The sequence below is a fragment of the Spea bombifrons genome, chromosome 2, assembly GCF_027358695.1.
Source record: "Spea bombifrons isolate aSpeBom1 chromosome 2, aSpeBom1.2.pri, whole genome shotgun sequence".
NCBI lineage: Eukaryota > Metazoa > Chordata > Amphibia > Anura > Pelobatidae > Spea > Spea bombifrons.
The window spans coordinates 75,427,389-75,449,960 of NC_071088.1; the positions used below are offsets into that span (position 1 = coordinate 75,427,389).

General features: G+C 40.3%; 1 protein-coding gene across 1 annotated transcript in view; it reads left to right on the plus strand.

Moving 5' to 3' along the window:
- The window catches only part of SSC4D (scavenger receptor cysteine rich family member with 4 domains), a 32,137-nt gene that overhangs the window by 7,520 nt on the left and 2,045 nt on the right, over positions 1 to 22,572 (plus strand). The window contains exons 2-10 of the mRNA XM_053455955.1: positions 5,267 to 5,440; positions 6,188 to 6,220; positions 10,287 to 10,592; positions 11,825 to 11,896; positions 12,964 to 13,278; positions 14,635 to 14,715; positions 15,392 to 15,466; positions 17,876 to 18,187; positions 21,920 to 21,997. Of these exons, the coding sequence (XP_053311930.1) occupies positions 5,267 to 5,440; positions 6,188 to 6,220; positions 10,287 to 10,592; positions 11,825 to 11,896; positions 12,964 to 13,278; positions 14,635 to 14,715; positions 15,392 to 15,466; positions 17,876 to 18,187; positions 21,920 to 21,997 (1,446 nt within the window). The remainder of the gene's footprint in view (positions 1 to 5,266; positions 5,441 to 6,187; positions 6,221 to 10,286; positions 10,593 to 11,824; positions 11,897 to 12,963; positions 13,279 to 14,634; positions 14,716 to 15,391; positions 15,467 to 17,875; positions 18,188 to 21,919; positions 21,998 to 22,572) is intronic.

Sequence of the window (22,572 nt, forward strand, 5' to 3'; positions counted from 1 at the left end):
AGACAGCACACTTCTGTTTCTTTTCATACATAAACACTTCAAGGAATCCTATCTCTTTCTACTAAGAAATTTTTATAAATGCCCTTTTTATTTCTGTTCTTGGTGCATGTAATGTATGTGAACCTCAAGTCATATATTATTTTAGCTAGATTTTATCTTCCGGCAGTTCGTTAAATAACTATGTCTCTTCTGACTATCACCCATGACTGGCTGCTACCATCTTTCAGCCATTTTTCTGTATTTTGCTAATAAGGAGGGAGTTGAGTTCTACTGTGAACAAAAGACAACATTATTCTTCAAGAATCACAGTACATGTTGGATGAATGAAGTGTTGAGAAATGCAAAATTAGTGCGTAGATTCATTTTCATCCCATTAACCTGGCATATTTTACCTAATGCAATACAACTTTGGCACAATCGGAAATACTATTCTGAGCATTTGCAGTAATTACATTTGGTACCAAGTATCCAAATACAACCATTTTCCTTATTCCATTAAAATTTACAGTTATTTAAAAAAATCTTAATTTCCAGTAAATAAATAATTTTTAATGATTGGTTGAAATGTATTAATATGAAGAAGATTGCCACCCAGTTCAATTTTTATTTGGTGTAGCAAGGCTACGGAGAGTAAACTTTGTTTATATATATAACCCCCAATGTGTGAATACAGTCCTCACTCCTCACTTGTTTGAATGGATTTCACTCTAGACAACAGACAAAAATAAGAAGCTGGGAATGGAATCTAAAGAATTTGAGGACTTAGGATATGTGATTCAAAGTTCCACAAAGCAACGATGACTCTGATATTATGCTTGAAATTGGGAAATATACATGTTCTTCTCTTGACTTTGAGAGCATGTTTGGAGTAGGGCATAGTTGCACTGCAATGAGACTGAATAGGATTTCTGGGTTAATATGGATGCAAACTTGCTTTTATAGGTAGTTAAGCAAAATTTTGTGCAATCAGCAGGAATGTTTCATTGTGTTCCATGGAGACTTTCTCACATTTGCACCAGGAGTGATCTTTATGACTTTCCCCCACATTATTTTGTAGATTTTTTTAAATGTATAATCTTAACGACTATATCTTAAAAAATACTATAAAGTATATCATATCACCAGGGTTCAGTCTACATATATATATGCACTATCCTGGAAACAAGCCCATACGGCTGAACATGGTGAAACAAGGAAGACATTTGATTAATATAAGGGGAACGGTGAGCAGTCACCACCCCTTTTCTTCTAGGTTAAAATGTGGTCTTTGTTTATTTCATTTATTGCTCTTTAATTTCGATTTTTTTTGTTAGGTTACTAAATTTATATTATAGACACATGAGTTCATTCAACTTAAATGCCCTTTCGTGCAATATGCAAAATTAAGTGAATATACCAGAAGGAAAGGCACGCCACCTCCATCTGGCTGATGATCATCTGCCTTTTTAGTGAATAGACCCCTCTATACATCCTGACCCTTAGCCATGCCACCTAACACACTCCCTAAACAAAACTGTCCTCTGTGGCCATTCACAGTCTATTGAAATAGGGTTTGCATAATATTGTTCCTGTATTGCTAAAGTGTAGATTGTATTTGCAGGTGTTGTTAAGAATTAGACCACCGTAGTGTTGTAGATGTGCCTCTTGTGGGAGCAACGCCAGATAAATGCATTCAGGATTGTGGAACACTCTGTAAAGTAAGTACTTTAAATATTTGCTTCATCCTTTTATTTAAAAAAATGGTTGACGATTATAACTACCCAATCTTCTTTTTAACAGACAATACACTCTTATAATTCCATTAGGATTATAAAAGTAATAACCATACTTACCACTGTCAAGAGTAGCCGAGTATGAATGACAGAATATTTTGTATATATTAAGAGACAATAAATGAGATGGTGGTCAGAGCCGGCCTTAGGCGTTGTGGCGCCCTGTGCGGACTACTCCTCTGGCGCCCCCCCTCACTACCCCCCCTCTCTGCCCCTTCAAACTACCCGCCCTCTCTGCCCCTTTAAACTACCCCCCCTCAAACTACCCCTCCCCTCTGCCCCTTCAAACTACCCCTCCCCTCTGCCCCTTCAAACTACCCCCCCCTCTGCCCCTTCAAACTACCCCCCCCTCTGCCCCTTCAAACTACCCCCCCCCACACTTACCTTGTTGCCGGAGTCCTGCGGTAAGAGCGGGAGGCATCCGTCTTCTCGCTCTGCCGGCATTTCATGTTGAGCGCCGGTATAGTCCGGCGCTCAACATGAGATGCTGGCACCGCGACGGAGTCACGGAGAGTAAGGGGCGCCGAGCGGTTGCCGAGAACTTCACGAGCAACCACTCGGCGCCCCTGACCGGGACTTAGATTAAAGCATCGGTTTTTTTTTTTAAACTTTATTTAAAACTATTTTTAAAACTTTATTTAAAAAAAAACAAAAAACGATGCTTTAATCTAAGTCCCGGTCAGGCGCCCCTGCAACCATGGCGCCCTGTGCGGTCGCACAGGTCGCACACCCCTAAGGCCGGCCCTGATGGTGGTGGATGGTATATGTAAATATACGCATACAGTATATACTCAGATGTTCTGCATTGCCCTCCTTTGTGGTCAGAAATAGATGCTTTGGTGTCACTTGTGTTTGATAAATTGTGTATTTGGGTCCTCTGGGAGCAGGATGGGCCAGTGCTCCACTCGACTCCACGGTTTTGTGTAGGCTGACCTACAGCCGGTGAGGAATCCTGTCCAGTAGTTCTAACACACTCTAATTTGACTCACTTGCATCTACTAATTAATAGGGGAGAGAGTAAAATACTCCCCAGATCATTTTTGTTCCCTGACAGAAGGGAGGGATCTGCTTAAATTGTGTTGAACAAATAAAAGCAGGTCAGTCCTCCTTATAAAACCATTTCTGCAACTATGCGTTCTCTGCATCCTGAAGGACTATGTGCTAATAGAGGTTCCTGGACTAAGGAGTATTTTTGTCATATATATTTTTGACCTATAAACTCATTTAACACTTGTAAAAGATTTATCTTTTTGAAGTTTATCAGTGCCATCTTTAATATGGCAGGAAAGGGGCAGCTTACCTTAGAGGCAGATGTTGGCTGTCTCTTGCATTCCTCGACACACAACTTTGCCACAAGCTCCTCTATGACTAGAGCCTTGCAGGTAAATAAACAAAAAAGACCGTTTTTTTTAAATAAAATACTTACTGTCTCCCCACTAATTAAGTCTAGGGTGCCCTGCCTAAGGAAATGCTTCATTTAATCATTGTACCATTTATTTATAAAGATTCCTTAGCACTATTACAATAGTGGGACAATTAACAATATCATTGAAATGGATAACAAAAGTAACACATGTTCTTAAAATCTATTGGGAGTTTGAAGGGAAAGACACGGAAAGGGCTGTTTGGATAAGGATAATTTGATTGCAGAGAGGATTGTGTGGAATAGTCAGTGGCATGAAGAACTTGAAGGCGAGGAAGACAGATGGTTGCTTCAGGATGCAGGTTTAGGATTCTAGCAGGGGAGATTGCCCCTGGACTGTCGGGCAAAGGAATTTACACCTGTAGACCAAAATGCAGTTTACCCGCCAAACAACTCCCTCATAAGCTGAGCCCTTCGATCTTAGCAGCCATGGGCTTGCTAATGATCCACCTGGCCCCTCAGTCCAGACAGAGTAGAAAGAAGTCAGACAAGCCAGGTTCAGGAATGGAATACAGATCATTAGGAATCAGACCAAAAGTTTGTACAGGAAGCGATCAGACAAAAACAGAAACTAGCTTAGATTGGAACCGTCAGGAATGTGAATTCAGCACACCAGGTCACAACAGATCAAAACAATGATAGACACAATGATAGACTTGACATAAATGTATCAACTTTATCCTTAGTTTCCGTACTAGTAATAATATAATAATAATAATCACTTAAATATTCTCCGCTTATCCAAGTGACAGATTAAGATATTGCCAAGTCACTGTAAGAAAAGTTTTTCCTGCTACCAGCTTCTCCTAGATCCTAACAAGGACATTAAAATACAAATTTAGGCAAGGAATTTACATGGCAAGAATGGGATCATTCTTCCAAGTGGCATGTGTTATATGAATATCCTTTTCGCACACTATTTATTTATATGTTTTCAAAACTGCTATGACAGTATATATATATATATATATATATATATATATATATATATAGTTTAAAGTGTAACATCCTAGCCCACATATGATTTGTATTTATCTTTTAATGTTTAACAACTGATACTAATTCTGTTAGTATGATCCTGCTAGTGCTTCTACTAGTCCTCTTAATGCTCCTGTTAGGGCCTTTGAATAAGGACCTTTTGTTAGTTGAAATACCTTTTGCTGAAACACTTTCCGAGCCCCAAATAGCAGTTAAGTTGAATATTTATAAGGGGGTATATAAAACACTAAAGAGATTTTTTGAAGCCAAGTAACTTTCTTCCAAATCAAGACCAAACAGACCTTAAGTGACCATACATCAGAAGACCAGCATGTCAACCTAACATCAATGAGGAATAGAACAGCATCTACTGCCACAATTTAAGCCAAGTTGAACAAGGTACTTCCCACCACAGTTAGCAAAAGCACAGTCAAGAGATGACTCGCAAAGTGTAGCCTTCATGGGAGAGTAGTGGTCTCTAAACCACTCTGTGGTTGAAATTGTTTAGCATGGGTCAAATAATACAGAAATGTCACAGTGGAAGACTGGAAAAACATCCTGTTATCTGATAAATCAAAATTCACTGACTGTCCCACCACAATCACTGGACCAAAATCCCATTGAGCATCTTTGGGAACATTGGAAAAGGGAAAAGGCAAGACACACCGTGACATCTATAGACATTCTCTTTAGATGCCCTAAAAGAGTGCTGGAATAATGTGGATTCTAATATTCACAAACTTGAATTTTATGGATTATTGAGAAATACTGTATATTTTGTCAAACAAATTAGTTTTTCAGAAAGGCTGAAATAAAAAAAAATGATTATTTGTGTTAGCCCCCAATATATCTATTTACTTAGGCCCTCTTAGAAAAAGAGACATGGACCAACAGGGTAGAATGTATGGTAACAACATTTGAATTGTGGTTTTGAGGTTCTGAAAGTGCTTTGAGTCCAGTTTCTTCATACAATGTTGCTAAAGATGCAATCATGAAATGATACATTTTTCAGTTAAGAATATTTGTTTCATAAAAATAAATAAAAATGCAGATATGTTCGGCTTGTAACTCATATTAGATTGTTAACTTACAGGCGTGGAGAGTTCTCCCAGAATTTGGGAGACATATTGTAACTGGTGCTACTTTGTGGAAGCAGAAATGAGAAAGGGTCCTTTGATTGAGCTTCACCTGCCAACACCTATTCTCTGGATGTTGACTGCCTGCTTTGTGCCACTAACTTTCATACTCATTTTATGCAACCCCTCAGGTGACTTTATCATCATCATTATATCAGTATTATTATTATTATCCTTATTTGCATTATTTTAAATGTAAACAAATATATTTATTTGTTGCTAATATAATCTCTTGCCTGGTGTTTCGTGCTTTTCTTACTACTAGTATTATAGTTGAAATACCTGCCTGAATACAGATAATTCGACAAAGATGTATTTAAGCTATGTTTAGTTTCTATGAGGAAGGCTTACGGAATGATTTGATTAGTGTGCTACATAAAAAATTTGCATGAATGCCTTATAACAGGCACTAGGCTGTCTTGATAATACACATTTATCAAAAATATTGCATAGAAAGCCCATAAAATGGACACACAGAGCATCTGGTAGTTGTGGGGTTGAAATGCTCCATATGTTCTGGTGAGATGATACTCTATACAAGGATACATCCTTGTTGCTATACTGGGGACTGCAAATAAACAAAAACAAATGAAATGAGAAGCCCTGCTCCGCTTGCCTGTTTAAGCTATTTTTTTATGTATTGTATTGTATGTGTTCATTAGGGCACATATACTTTGGACTAGCCTTATGAGTAAATTTGCCTTTGGATATATGGGTAATATGCCAGACCTGTTCACCACCTACATACAGGGCCCTCACCTCAAGTATATGGACACTGACCCATATGGTGCAGGATTGACCCAAGTGTATCCATTTCAGTTCTTATAATGCTACTCTAAGTTTTTGGTTTTTCAAAATTATATTTTCTTTACTCCTAGAACTGATAACTGTGGCCAGGAGAGAAGAGGCAGGTAAGACTATGTATATTATTATTTATTGACAAACTCAGGGTCCTTGACTGCACAAAGTGGAACACAGTCCTAATAATCAAGTCAAGTTTCTAGACTAAGAAAAAAAAATGCTTTACCTTGTTACAAAGTAGACTGCAATTCAACTATCATGGTACATAGTCAAGTAACATTCGCTAATCATTCAACCACATGTAAACATTTAGCACATGCAAATTTCTATCTCCTCACAACACACCGTTTTTTCAAACACAACTTACCGTTTTTTTTTTAAATCAGCGCTTGTCAAATCAGATCAAAGCAAACTTCCAGGCAGCCAATAACGATAATAGTAATAGTAACAATTAAGCCAAACTAGGCATGCAGATGTGTCCAGATCCCCTTGATATGAACTAAAACTCAACTAAACCAACATTTACAGATTAAGTTTAAACCCTACACATTATCATCATATGTATGTTTTAAATATGTAGGTAGATATATATATATACTTTGCTTTTAGATTGCCCTTATCAGTATCTTTGCAAGTCATATAGTTACATAGTTACATAGTTATATAGGCTGAAAAAAGACATGCGTCCATCAAGTTCAGCCTTTCCTATATCTGTTAATTTGTTGCTGTTGATCCAAAAGAAGGCAAAAAACCCCGGTTTCGCTCTTTCCAATTTTGCACTAACCAGGGAAAAAAATTCCTTCTTGACCCCAAAACGGCAGACAGATTTCTCCTTGGATCAATAAGCTGTTTCCCCATAATTAAAGATTATATCCCCGAATATTATGTTTTTCCAGGTATCCATCCAGTTGCAGTTTAAACGTCTGTACAGACTCTGATAAAACTACCTCTGCAGGCAGAGAATTCCACATCCTTATTGTCCTTACTGTAAAAAACCCTTTCCTCTGCTTTAGTCTAAATCTCCTTTCTTCCAATCTAAACGCATGACCACGTGTCCTATGCATAGTCCTGTTTATGAACATGCAACATGGTGCAAGATTTGCAAGGGGTCTTTCCTCAGCTTACAGTCAAAAACAAGATCTACAAGCAGGACATGGGGTTCCAGACTCAGGTGTTACTCGGCAAGTTCACAGACAATCAGCCTAAGCATTGTGCCTTCCGAAATTCCTGTGAACCTTGCACTAATGAATCAGACACTGTTAAAGTAAGGGCTCTAATAATGTTAAAAGAAAGAGTCCTATTCTAATATTCTAATACTTAACCTTTATTAAATATCTTAAAATCACTAAACCCAAATTCAATTTACAGGTTCCTGTGACAGGACAACATTTTTACATATGGTAGATAATAATCTCGACTTTTTCAGATGTAGTATTTTGGGATGATCTGATGTATGAAGTGGTATGCTTCTCACCACTAAATGTGTGGTAATTATTCTTATTAGAATAAACTCTTGTTATGGAATAGATGATCTCAAACAATACATAGCTCCCTTATTGCCTAGAGATGGCACCTAAACAGAAGACTAAGGCTACAGACGGCAGCAGTCCTGAGTTGGACACATCACTATCGGTCTCCCTTCAGCTAAGTTCTGAGCCCGATGTCTACTGCAGGCGAAAAATGAAATAGAAGGAACATATACTTTTTTGCCATATTATAGAAATACAGTATTAACATCATTATTGCTTGACATTGATACTTTTGTTTTAGTAAAACATTTTCAGATCCTTTATATTTACAATTGTACCTGCTGAGGGGTTAGTGGTATTAATAAAACGGTAGCTACATGTTCAACAAAACTGAGCTAATTACATTTTATGTTCTTCGTGTTTTCCTGTCCTTAGAAGACACAGATCAATTGCAGTTATCACAGTTGTGAATTCATTTAAGTATTATTACTTTCTGCCTAGATTATTCAATAATCCTTTTAAAGACGTCATGCACCGTATTTGCTCGATTATAAGACGAGGTTTTTTTCAGAAAAATACCCCTCGTCTTCTAATCGGGGTCGTCTTCTAATCAGACCTCAAATAGAGGTCTGATTAGGAGACTAAGATCCAGATCCCCCGCACCGCTGCAGGGGACCTGGATCCTCCTGTCTCACCCCCCCCATCCCCATCATACACACACTTACCGGTGCTTCCTGCTGTATTGCCGGGGCAGCGGGTTGACGTCTACGCGATCCACTTAGACAACGTCCGCTGCAGCCGGAAGGAGGTGTGGCTAGCAGCGGGGGTTATCTGCGTCCGTCGCGTAGACCTTCCCCGACTGTCAGAGATCAGAGTTCCCCGCACCGGTGCGGGGAACTCTGATCTCTGACAGCTGGGGAAGGTCTACGCGATGGACGCATACAAACCCCCGCTGCCAACTCCACCTCCTTCCGGCTGCAGCGGAAGGCGACGTCAACCCGCTGCCCCGGCTGGAAGCACCGGTAAGAGAGGGCTGAGAGGGGAGAGGGGGTGAGAGAGAGAGTGTGTGTGTGTTAGTTAAATGGGGGTATAGGGTGTTAGTTAAATGGGGGTATAGGGTGTGTGTGTGTGTGTTAAATGGGGGCATAGGGCATTTCTGGAGTGGCGTTAAGGGGGCATTTAATAGAGCACTCTGCCTCCTGAAATGCCTTATACCTCCCTATATGCCACTCTGCCCCACAATATGCCTTTTAACCCCCTAAATGCCAGAGTGGCATATAGGGGTAAAATTCATTTCTGGAGGCAGAGTGCTCTATACAATGCCTTTTAACTCCCTTAATGCCATTCTGCCTCCTGAAATGCCTTATACCTCCCTATATGCCACTTTGCCCCATAATATGCATTTTAACCCCCTAAATGCCAGAATAGGATATAGGGGTATAAGGCATTTCTGGAGGCAGAGTGGCACATAGGGGGTCAAAAGGCATACCATGGGGCACAGTGGCATATAGAGGGTTAAAAGGCATATCATGGGCCACAGTGCCATATTGGAGTGGCAAGCCTGGGGGCAGATGTGCGTAACTGGGGGACAGGTTGGAAAATACAAGAAATAAAAACAAAAAAAATATTTTTCTCAATCATAGCTTTTATTAAAAAAAATAGTTTACATGAATTAACATTTACTGGTAAAACTTTTTTCCTTTGGGGTCGTCTTATATTCAGGCTTTTTCTTTTTTTTCCTAAGTTAATATTCAGATTTTGGGGGGTCGTCTTATAATCAGGGTCGTCTTATAATCGAGCAAATACGGTAATCCCCATGTAATTTTCCTAAACCTCTTTAAGAACATTGGATTCATATTTATTTGTTAACGTGTTTTGTGAAAACAAAAGATTGTTCATGACACAATGAACATTCTCCGTGCTTTTAATGTCTATGTACACCTGCAATTTGTTTTCATTATACAATTTTACATTGTATTAAACTTGCTATTATGTATTCCTTGCATAGTGCAGTAATTTACACTGCTGTTGTCTTATGTAACATCCATTAGTGCTTGTTAATAAGATAAAATCAATACTAAAACTATATATCGTTTTCAAATACCTGTTGTTCGTAGGTATTTTAACATGTAGGTTTGGCAACTCTACATTACATTACATTACATTTATTTATAAAGCGCCGGCCAATTCCGCAGCGCTGTTACATTCAATAGAACAATTTATAAACACATACAATAACACATACAATAACACACTGGTGCAAAAGAGAAGAGGGCCCTGCTCTTGCGATCTTACAATCTAGTATATACTGTACTGTATACACAGATAGATTTTTAGATATTTTTAGTTTTTCTATAAAAACATTGTTGTATGCCTTTTTTCTTAATTTTTATTTGGCTGAATGATGCACCAGGTCCTTGTTGCTATAAAAGCGTCCATGGCTTCTTATTCTCACACTTACTCTGCCTTTTAAATAGCTAACCAGATCATGTTTTAGCTGTCACAATATTTAGGGGGGGAAACTACTTATGATGTTGAAGCAGCTGATATAATCCCTGGTTGAATTTGAAGAAAAGAACAAATTTCAGTGGAAAAGCATTTAGTTTTAGTTTTGTGTTAGTTATCTACAAAATCTTTGTCCATTAATCTTAATTTTAATACTTCCAAACAGTATTTGCTGTTTACATTCTTATTCACTTACTTACAGAGGTCCAATTAGTCAATGGTGAGACTCGCTGCCAAGGGCGAGTGGAGATTCTACATAACGGAACTTGGGGCACAGTATGTGATGATGACTGGGACATTGTGGATGCCAATGTGGTTTGCCGGCAGTTGGGTTGTGGCCATGCTACAGCTCTGCCTCCTCGACTATTCTTCGGGCAGGGCACGGGACCAATTTTTTTAGACAATGTGGATTGCAAAGGAAGAGAAACTGCATTGAGCCAGTGCAGGAGCCTTGGATGGGGAATACACAACTGCTACCACTATGAGGACGTTGCTGTCACCTGCAATGGTAAAAAGGTTTGCTTCCAGTCTGTCATGAAAAAGGGATAGGATGATAGGCCAAACATTTGTCTTTGTAGAATTATAAGTATTTATGATAGTCTGTACTAACCTTTGTCCGGCTTGGAATATTCCCATATGTGAAAGATCTATTAAATCTTTATGTTGCAAATATATGCTTCACAAATGAAATTGAATCCTCGCTGAAATAATTGCTTCATGTAAGTGACACAAACCTTACACAAATTAGATAACTAATACGTACAAAACAACTCAAACATGAAGTTAGAGCTGGAGCTTCACTTTTTAAGAAAAGTGGCTAGGTATAAAGGTCTAGACTATCCATAAAGCACAAGCTTTGCTCATTTTAATGGTCCCTGTCTAGCACTTAAATGGTTTTAAGGTTTTAACCATGTCATCAAACATTGTGGTATGAATGTCATGACTGCTTTACCTGCCTATATTTTGAAAGTCACTGTTCTTTTTTGTCTAGTTATTAACATTTTGGCAAGACACTCCATACATGGAAACTACTACATTCAAATTGTAAGGGAGGACAGAAAAGTATCTTATTGTGGAATACCCGGCGGCATATTTCTCTTCTGTGCTGCCGTAGACCAGCCCATCTAGTCACCCCCTACAAGGCCACTGTCCTTACTGCTAAGCACCAGTACATGACAGCTCTTCGGGGTATGAAGCACCTGGGAACAGCATGCTATATAGGCGGCTCTGCTATGGCAGAGTCCTCACTGAAGTTAACGGGTTGGTCACAGAGATTAAAGATCCCCCTTTGTAACCAGCTCATTAAGCAGTGGCGCACTAGGGAGCCTAATCACCCAATAAAGGAACTCTGCTGATCTTTGGAGGCAGAGGGGCTGTCCAGACTAAATGAATCCATCAAAAAAACATTATCCATAGTACTGTTAAATGACCAAGCCATTCCCAGAAAGTACAGTATTATTTAATCATGCAGCATTTTCCTTACACTTTTTGCTGAGAACTCTTGTCATGTGACATGAAGGGAGACGCTGATAGATTGTTGCTATGGAAACTGAAAGGCTTCTTGAATATGTCTGCATGTTTTTATGTGATTACATATTTAGAAGAAAGAGCAAAATGAAAGATATACTAAGGATTTTTTTTTACTAAAGAGCACAATGAATGAATGTTTTACACAAGTGAATCATTAATATATTCTTTTTAGTAAAGGTAAAATTCTTAAAAACTCTTCTTATTTTCCAGAGCTTTTACCAACCCCATCTAATAAGGGTCATTCCACAAAGGGCCCCTCACCTTCCTTACAAAATGGTCTCAGTGAGTAGCAAATAATTATTTTTATAATGTAAATGAACATATAGTTCTGTCCTTTTCTGTTTCAGTATGTCTAAGGTTATATTTGTGTTGTTTCATAACTAAATGCTACCTTTGCTTTAAATACCAAGAGATTTAACCTCACACTACACCCTAACATATAAGTATCCAAACCCAAGGGTGGGTCAGCCCATCTACCTTACCTGAAGAGCCACCTTGTGGAGCTCCTTGTTTTTTTGTTTTTGTTTTTTATTAAAGAAAAACATATCTTATTGTGACCCTAGATTTACCAGAGAAGGAATGATGAATATCAGAGCCACAGTCTTATCAAAGCGACATATTTGCTAATAAGGCATTTGCAACATAATGCCGTAACATTAATTTTACCCTTCACTGGAACTAAGAGCCTAGCCCAAACCCTGAAAAACAGCACCAACCCATTATCCTTTCTGTACCAAATTTTACAGTAGGCACAATGCATTTCGGTAGGTAGCATTCTCCTGGCATCCACCAAAGAACATGGTTTACAACATCCAATGATTGGCAGTGTGAATAATAATCTTTGGCTTATGTGAAGCTGCTCGGACATGGCTACACATTTAATAAAGCTCCCGATGCACAGCGTTTGTGCTGATGTTGTTTCCAGAGGACAGGTAATTTTTACGTTCTATGGGCTGCAAGTGTGCATGGTCTACTGCTTCATGGCTGAGCTGTTGTTACTTCTAGATGCTTCCACTTCACAATAATAGCACCTACAGTGGACCAGGGCAGATCTAGCAGGGCAGAAGTTTCACAAACTGACTCGTAGCAATGGCGGCATCCTGTGACAGTGTCAAACTTAAAGTCACTGAGCTTTTCAGTATGACCCATCCTATTACCAGTGTTGGAGATGGAATGCCTATGTGCTTGATTTTATACACCTGTTAGCAAAAAGTGTGGCTGAAACACCTAAACAGAATAATTAGATGACCTCATCTAACTTTTAGTTCTATTTTAAGCTATAGCTCTTTTGGCAGTATTATAATCTTTGGTAAATCTGACCTGTTGATTTTTTTTTCAAATATTTTCAGGAGATGGCACCATCAGATTGGTAAATGGGGCAGACAACTGCCAAGGAAGAGTAGAAATCTTCTATAAGGGAAAATGGGGTACCGTGTGTGATGATGACTGGGGAATGAGTGATGCAAGTGTGGTGTGCAGACAGCTTAACTGCGGACAAGCACTGGACTACAAGAGCAATGCCTATTTTGGTTATGGTACCGGATTAATACTACTGGATAACGTGAATTGCGATGGGTCGGAGCCATACCTTTCCGCATGCTACAGTCTTGGCTGGGGAATTCACAACTGTGGACATCATGAAGATGCTGGAATCATATGTACTGGTAATTTCTGCAAACTTTTACAGATTCAATAGTATCTAATTAGATACAACCATGCTTTAGAGTAAATGTTCCAAACAATGGAAACACATTGAAACAGGATTTTTTTCTGATTTTCGGACTCTCAGGCAAGGAATATAGAATATATTTATGAATAAAACTGGTAGAATGGCCTCTTACTGCCATAGAACAGTTTTGTGCTCAAATTTGTAGGCACAGACAACCCTTTGAAATGGATCCAGCAGTAGAAAATCAACCCTCCAGGAAGGGGTTATGTATTAGATCGCAGGAGACTATGAAGGGGATGGAGACAAAAGTTAAGACGATAAACTTTATAGAATTATAACAAAAAAAAGTAGAATCTTACAATTAAAATCGATGTCTAAAGCGGGCAGAGTTCATCTGTGTCTAAGTCCCTAATTCCATGTAACTGTCGGCACAACGGTACAGCCAGGACGTCCCAACGTCAAATGGCACCTGGAAGAGTCTAAAAAACAGAAAAAACATATTATGGGAAGTATCATATTTCATTATATTTTTTAACTTGGGTTTAATATACTCATTCTCTTTTCTCATGCACACTCTCTTTTATAGCACTTGGTCTAGGTTTTAAACAAGATTCTGTGGTGTTTATTAAAATAATGGCACTTTATGTAATGGCTGACATTCAGTGGCCCACGTCTGCCATTGATGAGGCCTGTGTTCAAGAAATGTGCAAATGTACATCAAGCTAAGTGGCATATCCTTCAAAGGATAATAAGATTGCTGCAATTTTGCATATTGCTTTCAAGCTGACTATGTGGGGAGATACATTTTTCATTATCTGGGTATAATCATGGTGTCTGAATAGTGCTTTTTAGCATACCATTTTATTTACTGCAGTTACGCTAGCATCCTTTTTAGACATTTTTTATTATGTTTATCAAGCAGTGAGAAATATCACTTATTTCTACAGTAGACTGTCGATCCCATTTTCCAAATTTTCTTTTTAAATAAACATTGATTAATATACAATAATGAAGACGGTGAATAAGTGTTATTATAATTTATTTAAGATTCATTAATTTCATGGAATATTAATGATGTTGTAGGTTCTATGTAAATGCATTTTTATATCAGTGCCGTGAGAGGTGACCATTTGGAATTTACAGCCTTTTTCCCGCTATAAAAAAAGGATTAAAACTTAACCTGTGTTCTGGTAGCATCCACATAAGAAATTCCTTTATTCACTACGAAATACTTATTAACACAACAACAACATAGATTCTAGGCTAACTTTATCCAAGATTAAGACTGTATGATGTAAATCCTTTACTTCCGGATAGTTTACTTTGTTCATCTTTTTTTCTTTCTATTTAGGTTTGGAGATCTCTACCACTCCTCCAAACACAACTCCTGTGTCTCATGATACTGCTGAATATGTTACTGACACTGCTACAGGTAAGTAATAAACTCAGGGGCGTAACTAGAAACCTCAGGGGCCCCGGTGCGAAAATCTGTTAAGGGCCCCCCCACCCCCAACCCATCTATCCCTTTCTCACTATCTACCCTCTCCCTCCCCCCTTCTCACGATCTCCCCTCTCCCTCCCTAACCCCCTTCTCACGATCTACCCTCTCCCTCACTACCCCCTTCTCACGATCTACCCTCCCTACCCCCCCTTCTCACGATCTACCCACTCCCTACTCCCCTTTGTAGGTCACTTACCGTGTTGGGAGCGTGAGGCGTTTGTCTCGGGTGCCGGCGCTTCACTGCTGAGCGCCGGCATATGACGTCATATGCCGCCACTCAGCGTGAAGCGCCGGCACCCGAGACAAACCCCTCACGCTCCCAACACTGCACTTCGGGCAGCGCTGAGGCAGGCGGCGGCAGCAGCGGCAGCGGCGGGGAGCAGAGGCATCCTGGATTTCTGTCAGTCAGGGGGGCACAAGAGTTGCCGAGCGGTCGTTTTCAGCAACCGCTCGGCACCCCTTGGGCCCCTCTGACTGGCAGAACTCCAGGGCCCGGTCGCAGTCGCGACCCCTGCGACCCCGGTAGTTCCGCCACTGAATAAACTGCTACTCAGCACTTTCCGGGGTAAAATATGTAATTACCTATATTTTTATTTATTTTCTGCAGTTACATGGAGTAGAGATCAACCATCTACTGAAACGGATTTACCTTCAACTGCAGTTCTGCAACCTTGGAAAAAGAGTAAGCATCCACTCTGTTCTTACTAGTTTCTGCCGGGAATTATATTATCATATATAATTATATCTATCATATAATCATACAATATAAACAAATGGCAAGTCTAAAGCAGCCAGCAGATTTACATGAATTTACAGAATGCTTCTTATTGCTTGTAGTTCCCACCAAGTAACTGTTCGTCCAGACACATATTGGTTCCACATTGGAAGAGCCAGAAGGAACACCAGGGGTTCCAGTCAGTGACTCAACTAAACCTTACTTGTTAACCTTAAATGTTAACAGTGGTTAAAAAGGCATGGTTTGCTATTCAACTCTCAGTCAAAACTGCCATTTATTGTTGTGGATTCTATGTTAAAATTAAGGTACATTTACAAAAAATAGGAAACAACTTCCATTATACACTTTAAAGGGGTGTACAGCAAATTTAAAGCTGAAATAAACACCCTGCACACGTGCGGGCAACAACACAGATCCTCGGTGACAATTTAACACTTGCCAACAGATGACCTATAATATGAAAGTGAAGCTGCTATAATACTCATATACTAAACCTTATGCCACTGAATTAGTAGTTAAATAGGCCTACATCACATTCACTTCCATAGGGGTAGCTTCTTATCTAAACATACATTTTAGTGAATTTAGTAATTTACTTAGACCTTAACAAAAATGGTTAATACAGCCCATAAAATAAAATAGTGCATTTACACTATTAGTGCATTTTTCCTAAACGTTTCTTTGTAGAGATTTCAGAAGCCTGATATTAAAAAATGGTATTTAAACCATGCAGCATAATTTATTCTTCTATACACAAAGTACGCCCTCTTTGAATTCTATGATTTTACATATCGGCACAACACATGACATATTACATATTACCGTGTCATGATTTATTCAACAAAAATAAAGCCAAAATGGAGAAGCCATGTGTGAAAAACTAAGTATGCCTTATGATTCAATATGAATTAAGATGCAGACAAGTGCTTCTAATCAAGTGACCTTCATTAATTGATCTTCAGCAAGTGTGACCACTTCATAAAAGTTGAAGATTCAACTGTATGCTGGCCTGGAGCACGTGTTTGTTAACACAATGCCAATGAAGAAAGACATCAGCAATGATCTTAGAGGAGCAATTGTTGCTGCCCATAAATCTGCAAAGGCTTAAAAGGCCATTTCCAAACAACTTAAAGTGCATCATTTTACAGTGAGAAAGATTATTCAAACGTGGAAAACATTCAAGACAGTTGCCGATCTTCTCAGGAGTGGATGTCCCAGCAAATTCACCCCAAGGTCAGACTGTCCAATGCTCAGAAAAATTGCATTGGATCTGTTAGCATGCTAAATTTTAAAAGACTGAACAAGTATGGTTTGTTTCCAAGGGTTGCCAGGAAAAGCCTCTTTGCCTCAAAAAGAACATGACAGCATGGCTTAGGTTTACAAAGTTGCATCTGAACAAACCACAAGACTTCTGGAACAATGTCCTTTGGACAGATGAGACAACAGTGGAGATGTTTGGCCATAACGCACCACGTTTGGCAAAAACCAAATACAACATATCAGCACAAACACCTCATACCAACTGTCAAGAACGGTGGTGGAGGGGTGATGATTTGAGCTTGTTTTACAGCCACAGGACCTGGGAACATTGCAGTCATTGAGTCAACCATGAACTCCTCTGTATACCAAAGTATTCTAGAGTCAAATGTGAGGCCATCTGTCTGACAGCTAAAGCGTGTCGCACACCAGCAAATCTACAACCGAATGGCTAAAAAAGAAAAGAATGAAGGTGTTGCAATGGCCGTGTCAAAGTCCAGACCTTTACCTGATTGAAATTCTGTGGGAGGACCTTAAGAGAGCTGTGCATAAACAAATGCAGGCAAATCACAATGAACTGAAGCAACATTGTAAAGAGTGTACCAAAATTTCTCCCCGTGATGTGAGAGACTAAAAAAGTCATACAGAGAACAATTACTTCAAGATATTGCTGCTAAAGGGTTCTACAAGCTGGTGTCATGTGTCATGTGTACATCTGAGGTTCTATTTACCTAATTTGTAGACCTGCCAAGGAACAAATGATTGTTATTATGTCCTGATATGTCAAATTATAGAATTCAAAGAGGGTGTACTTTCTCACTACTGTACATGTCCAGTCTCTATACTGATTATCTCAAAGAATAATAACAAGACTGTAAGGTTCATTTTAAAGGTGCCATAATACTCCTTTAAAGTGGTAAAGTGGACGCTTGCTGTCAATCCTAGAAAGAATTGACTGTGAAGAAGCCATGATAGTCTCTTGTATTGTGCCTGTATAACATTGTTGTAACTGGTACCGTTTTCTTCAGATATTTTCATACTGTACAGAAATTCTCTCCTTAGCAGACGGTACTTATTTTTATCTTTTTTGTCCAGCAGGTGGCAGTATTAGATTGATAAATGGAAACAGCAGCTGTCAGGGTCGAGTGGAAGTGCTGTACCAAAACAGCTGGGGAACTATATGTGACGATGACTGGGATTACAGCAATGCTCAAGTGGTCTGCAGACAGATGGGTTGTGGCCCCGCCATTATTGCTACAACCTTGAGTTACTTTGGCTATGGCAGTGGCCCTATCCTGCTTGACAATGTGGATTGCGATGGTACAGAGAAAGACTTAAGAGACTGCTTCCACCTAGGCTGGGGTCAACACAACTGCGGACACCATGAGGATGCTGGGGTTATATGTCAAGGTGAATAGCATATAATGTCATCGTAGAAGCATAAACTATGATCTCTGCAAAGTAGGCTAATGAAGTGTGCAGGTCGGCCAACCAGCTATGCCTCAGACAGTGGTACATTTAGTTGTGTGCTACGCTAGGTTTTACCTAAGGCAGTTATCCAGCTGATTCTTATGACTTAGCCCCTTGGCTACCCTTCCTTTTTACATGGGGGCATGATATGATGTGATGTCCTGCCTCTGTGTCCTCCGAAGTACCTCTACAGTCAGTGGTGGGATTCAATTTTTTTAGTAACCACTTCCGAGATTTCGTACTAAAAAATAAAAACCTCACACACACTCAGGCAGTCTCTCTCACACACACACAGACTGAAAAAGTCTCTCTCACACACACACACACTCAGGCAGTCTCTCTCACACACACACAGACTGAAAAAGTCTCTCTCACACACACACAGACTCAGGCAGTCTCTCTCACACACACACAGACTCAGGCAGTCTCTCTCACACAAACACAGACTCAGGCATTCTCTCTCTCTCTCACACACAGACTCAGGCAGTCTCTCTTTCTCTCACACACACAGACTCAGGCAGTTTCTCTCACACACACAGACTCAGGCAGTCTCTTTCACACACAGAGACTCAGGCAGTCTCTTTCACACACAGAGACTCAGGCAGTCTCTTTCACACACACAGAGACTCAGACAGCCTCTCTCACACACACAGAGACTCAGGCAGCCTCTCTCACACACAAAGAGACTCAGGCAGACACGGGCCATCTCTCGTACACTCACACAGGCAGTCTCTCTCTCACATACACACAGACTCAGGCAGTCTCTCACACACACACAGACTCAGGCAGTCTCTCTCTCTCACACACGTACACAGAGACTCAGGCAGTCTCTCTCACACAAAGAGACTCAGGCAGTCTCTCTTACACACAGAGACTCAGACAGTCACACGTAAATAAGTAAAATCTACTGTAAAAAATGCACTTTGAACAATTGCAGGCTGTTTAGCAAATATATATATATATGAAAAGCAGTTAATCAAAGTGTTCAATAGAAGTCTGGAAAAAGTATGCACTGGTGCTAGATAATTGATTGTGAATTGTTTATGTGACAAATGCTATTAATAAAGCAAAGAGCCACTAAACGTTTTTGTAAATCTACTTCTTGAAAACAAGGTGAAAACTGCAAGTAACTATTTGACTCAAATTGGTATATGCCGTTTTCACCTTTTGTTTTCAAAAAGTATTTTTTTTTTTACAAATCTATGATGCCTCCTTTGATGATTTATCAATTGCATTTGTCACATTAAAAAAATCTCAAGCAATCATTTAAAAAGCACCGGTGCATACTTTAAATTACCATTAATTAATCACATTAATTAACTCTGTCCCCAGTTTCCCATAAGCATCTTTGTCCCATCCTCCCACTGCCAAGCATTCCCCCAGTTACTTCAACTTACCTGACCGAAGACCCCGATGTGCATTCTGTTGGATTCCCGCTGCCAAATATCTGTGCGATGCAGACAACCCCGCTGCTGCTGACGGCGGCTCCACCCACCCTCCTCAGTGAACGGGGCTGGCACCGCCCACAAAGGTCATTGAGCAGCTCTGGTGCCGCCCACGAAAGTTATTGAGCAGCAGCGGCTGACTCACTTCTATTTCGAATCGACAGGGGTGTCATTTTTAGAAGCCGTCCCCGTTAATCCGAAATAGAATTGAGTCAGCTGGCCAGCGCGACTCAGTGACCTTTGTGGGCGGTGACAGCCCCGTTCAGTGAGGAGGGTGGGTGGAGCCGCCGGCATCAGCAGGGTTCTCTGCATCGCACAGACGTCTGCTGCTGCCGGAAAGGAGGATCCAAGTCCCCTGCAGAGCCGTGGGGGATCTGGATCCTAAACCCAATTATAGGCTGCACAACCACTTTAAGTGGGGGGGAAAGTGCGGCCTATAATAGGGTAGTTAGGAAACGGTTCGCGCGAACCGATCATTTTTTAAGAAGCGGTTCGCGCGAACCGGCTGAATCCCACCACTGTCTACAGTGCAAGCTACTGAGCTAGCCCATTGAGCAATGCCAAGAGATACATGCCTGATCACATGCTACATGAGCACCCCAACCCGGAGGCCCACCCATGTCACTCCTACAGCATAAGCTGATAACACCAAACACACGAACATGGCGGCGGCAAAGCATATACGAAGACACACAACACGAATAATCTTTGTGTTCGTCTTCGTCTACTAATCTCCCTGGTCCCTTCCCCATCTAGCCTACCTTATCTACGCAGCATCGCAGGGGTTAACGGAAGCGGAAATCCTTAGGTTCGTGGTCAGGGGTTAAAGGGCCCTGAGAACGACTCTATTGGTCACCTGCAGGGGCCTCCTCTAGCATCAACCAATTGGTTGATGCCAGAGGAGGCCCCTGCAGGCGACCAATAGGCTCACTTGCGGACACACACTATACGGACAAAATTATTGGGATGCCTGACCATTACACCAACAGGGGTTTGATGATATTTCATTCTAAATAGACATTAATATGAAGTTGGTCCCTTCTTTGCAGGTTTAACCGCTTCCACTTTGGGAAGGCTTTTCACAAGATTTGAGAAGTCTTGCCCATTCATCCAGTAGAGTATTTGTGCGGTCAGTGTTCAATGGGGTTGATGTAAGGGCTAGGTGTAGATCAGTCAAGCTCTTCCACACCAAGCTTAACAATTATGGACTTTGCTATGTGCACTGTAACACAGTTAAGTATAACCACACTGACTCTAACACTATACATAAATACATACACACTGACTCTAACACTACAATACAGGACACACATACACTATCCCCCTTCCCTCTCATTCTCCCTCTTGCCTTATAGAGACTGCAGCCTGCACTCTCTGTGCTAGTTACCACGTCCATACTACTGTGGGAGTCAAGTAATATACGCGGGTTACTGACCTGCCTCAGCACACCCCTTTGTGAGACAGCAGGGAGGTCATGCCTAGTGCATCAGTACTAGGTGTAACCCCAATGACAGCTCTGGCCAGAGGTGCAAAAACTGATCAATAAGAAGTATTCCTTAACACGTGGTATATGTGCTCAATAGAATGTGAACTAAATAAAATAAAAATATAATACTCCCCCAATATTGCACTGCAGCACCCAGCCTGAGTATTCCTCCAAATACTCCAAAATCAAATGTAGTCAGAAGAAGGGGCGCATATACATAGGGAGAAAAAACAAATCCCACAATAGTGTAATATGTTTGGGAAAAGCAGACTAGAGAAACTCTGATTATACTCACATGAGTAGGTGAATTTCAAGCTCTTCAAATGTTGTAAAAAGGTTTTCTTTAATATATTTTCTTGAAATCTATAAAAGTAAAAGCAGCAATAGTGCAGTATCTTCCAGCTTCATACATTAAAAATACTAAAAACACTTACAGGACATGGAGGCATAACAAAAGAGTCATGCAAACGAGCCCAGTATAAGTAAGGAAGGTTGATATAACGTCCAAAAAAGTCTCTCAACGCGTTTCGCCGGTTTGTCCCATCTTCTTCAGGAGAATGTGATAAATCAAAGCAGATCTGGAAGATACTGCACTATTGCTGCTTTTACTTTTATATACCCTTTTCTTACCTTACTAGAGCAAAAACTGGACTAGCATCCCAAGAGTAAAAATGTGTCCTAAACACCAACATTGCAAATGATTCATGAAGTTAAAGTATCTTCAATTTTGCTTTTTTGTAGGTTCACAAGAGTCAGAATGGTTTTCTAAAGAAAGTGGATTTGAAGTCACAACAGAATCTGCAACGCCTCCAAAAGAAGGTATGCATTGCAATTCCAAGGTATATGAAGTCAGCCACATATTCTCTCCAGATTTGACTCAGGAATGCTGCTTCCCTGGTCACTCTCTTGTTCTCTGCCATTTTTAGCTACCCTCACTTTCATGGGTGGGCTGGCCTGGTGGGTGATTGCCCCTAGGCCATTCCAAAATTATTCACAAAGGGTGACAGTCCAATGCGGACCAGGCCACTCCTGAAGGCGGGAACGTAGCTGGGTCACATAATGCAATATTATGTGGTCCAGTGGTTAAAGCGAGGCTGCTAACACAGCATATGCAAGCAGGTAAGAAGCTGAGAGAGGGAGGAAGTGTACATGTAAGTGTATTCTAGAGGAAGTCTGTATTAGCATTAGTGTGTAAGTGTGTGTGTTAGTGTTAGAGTATGTGTCCTTAATATTCCTACTATTCTCTCAATTTCCTGCTGCATCCTGTGTCAATTCACCATCCCTCTTCTGTTCTCCATGCCCATTTGCTACCTTGTGTCTGTTCGAAGTCACCCAGTACATTTTCCTCCCTCTTTACCGCACTTCTACCATTCATACATTAAACTACAATTACT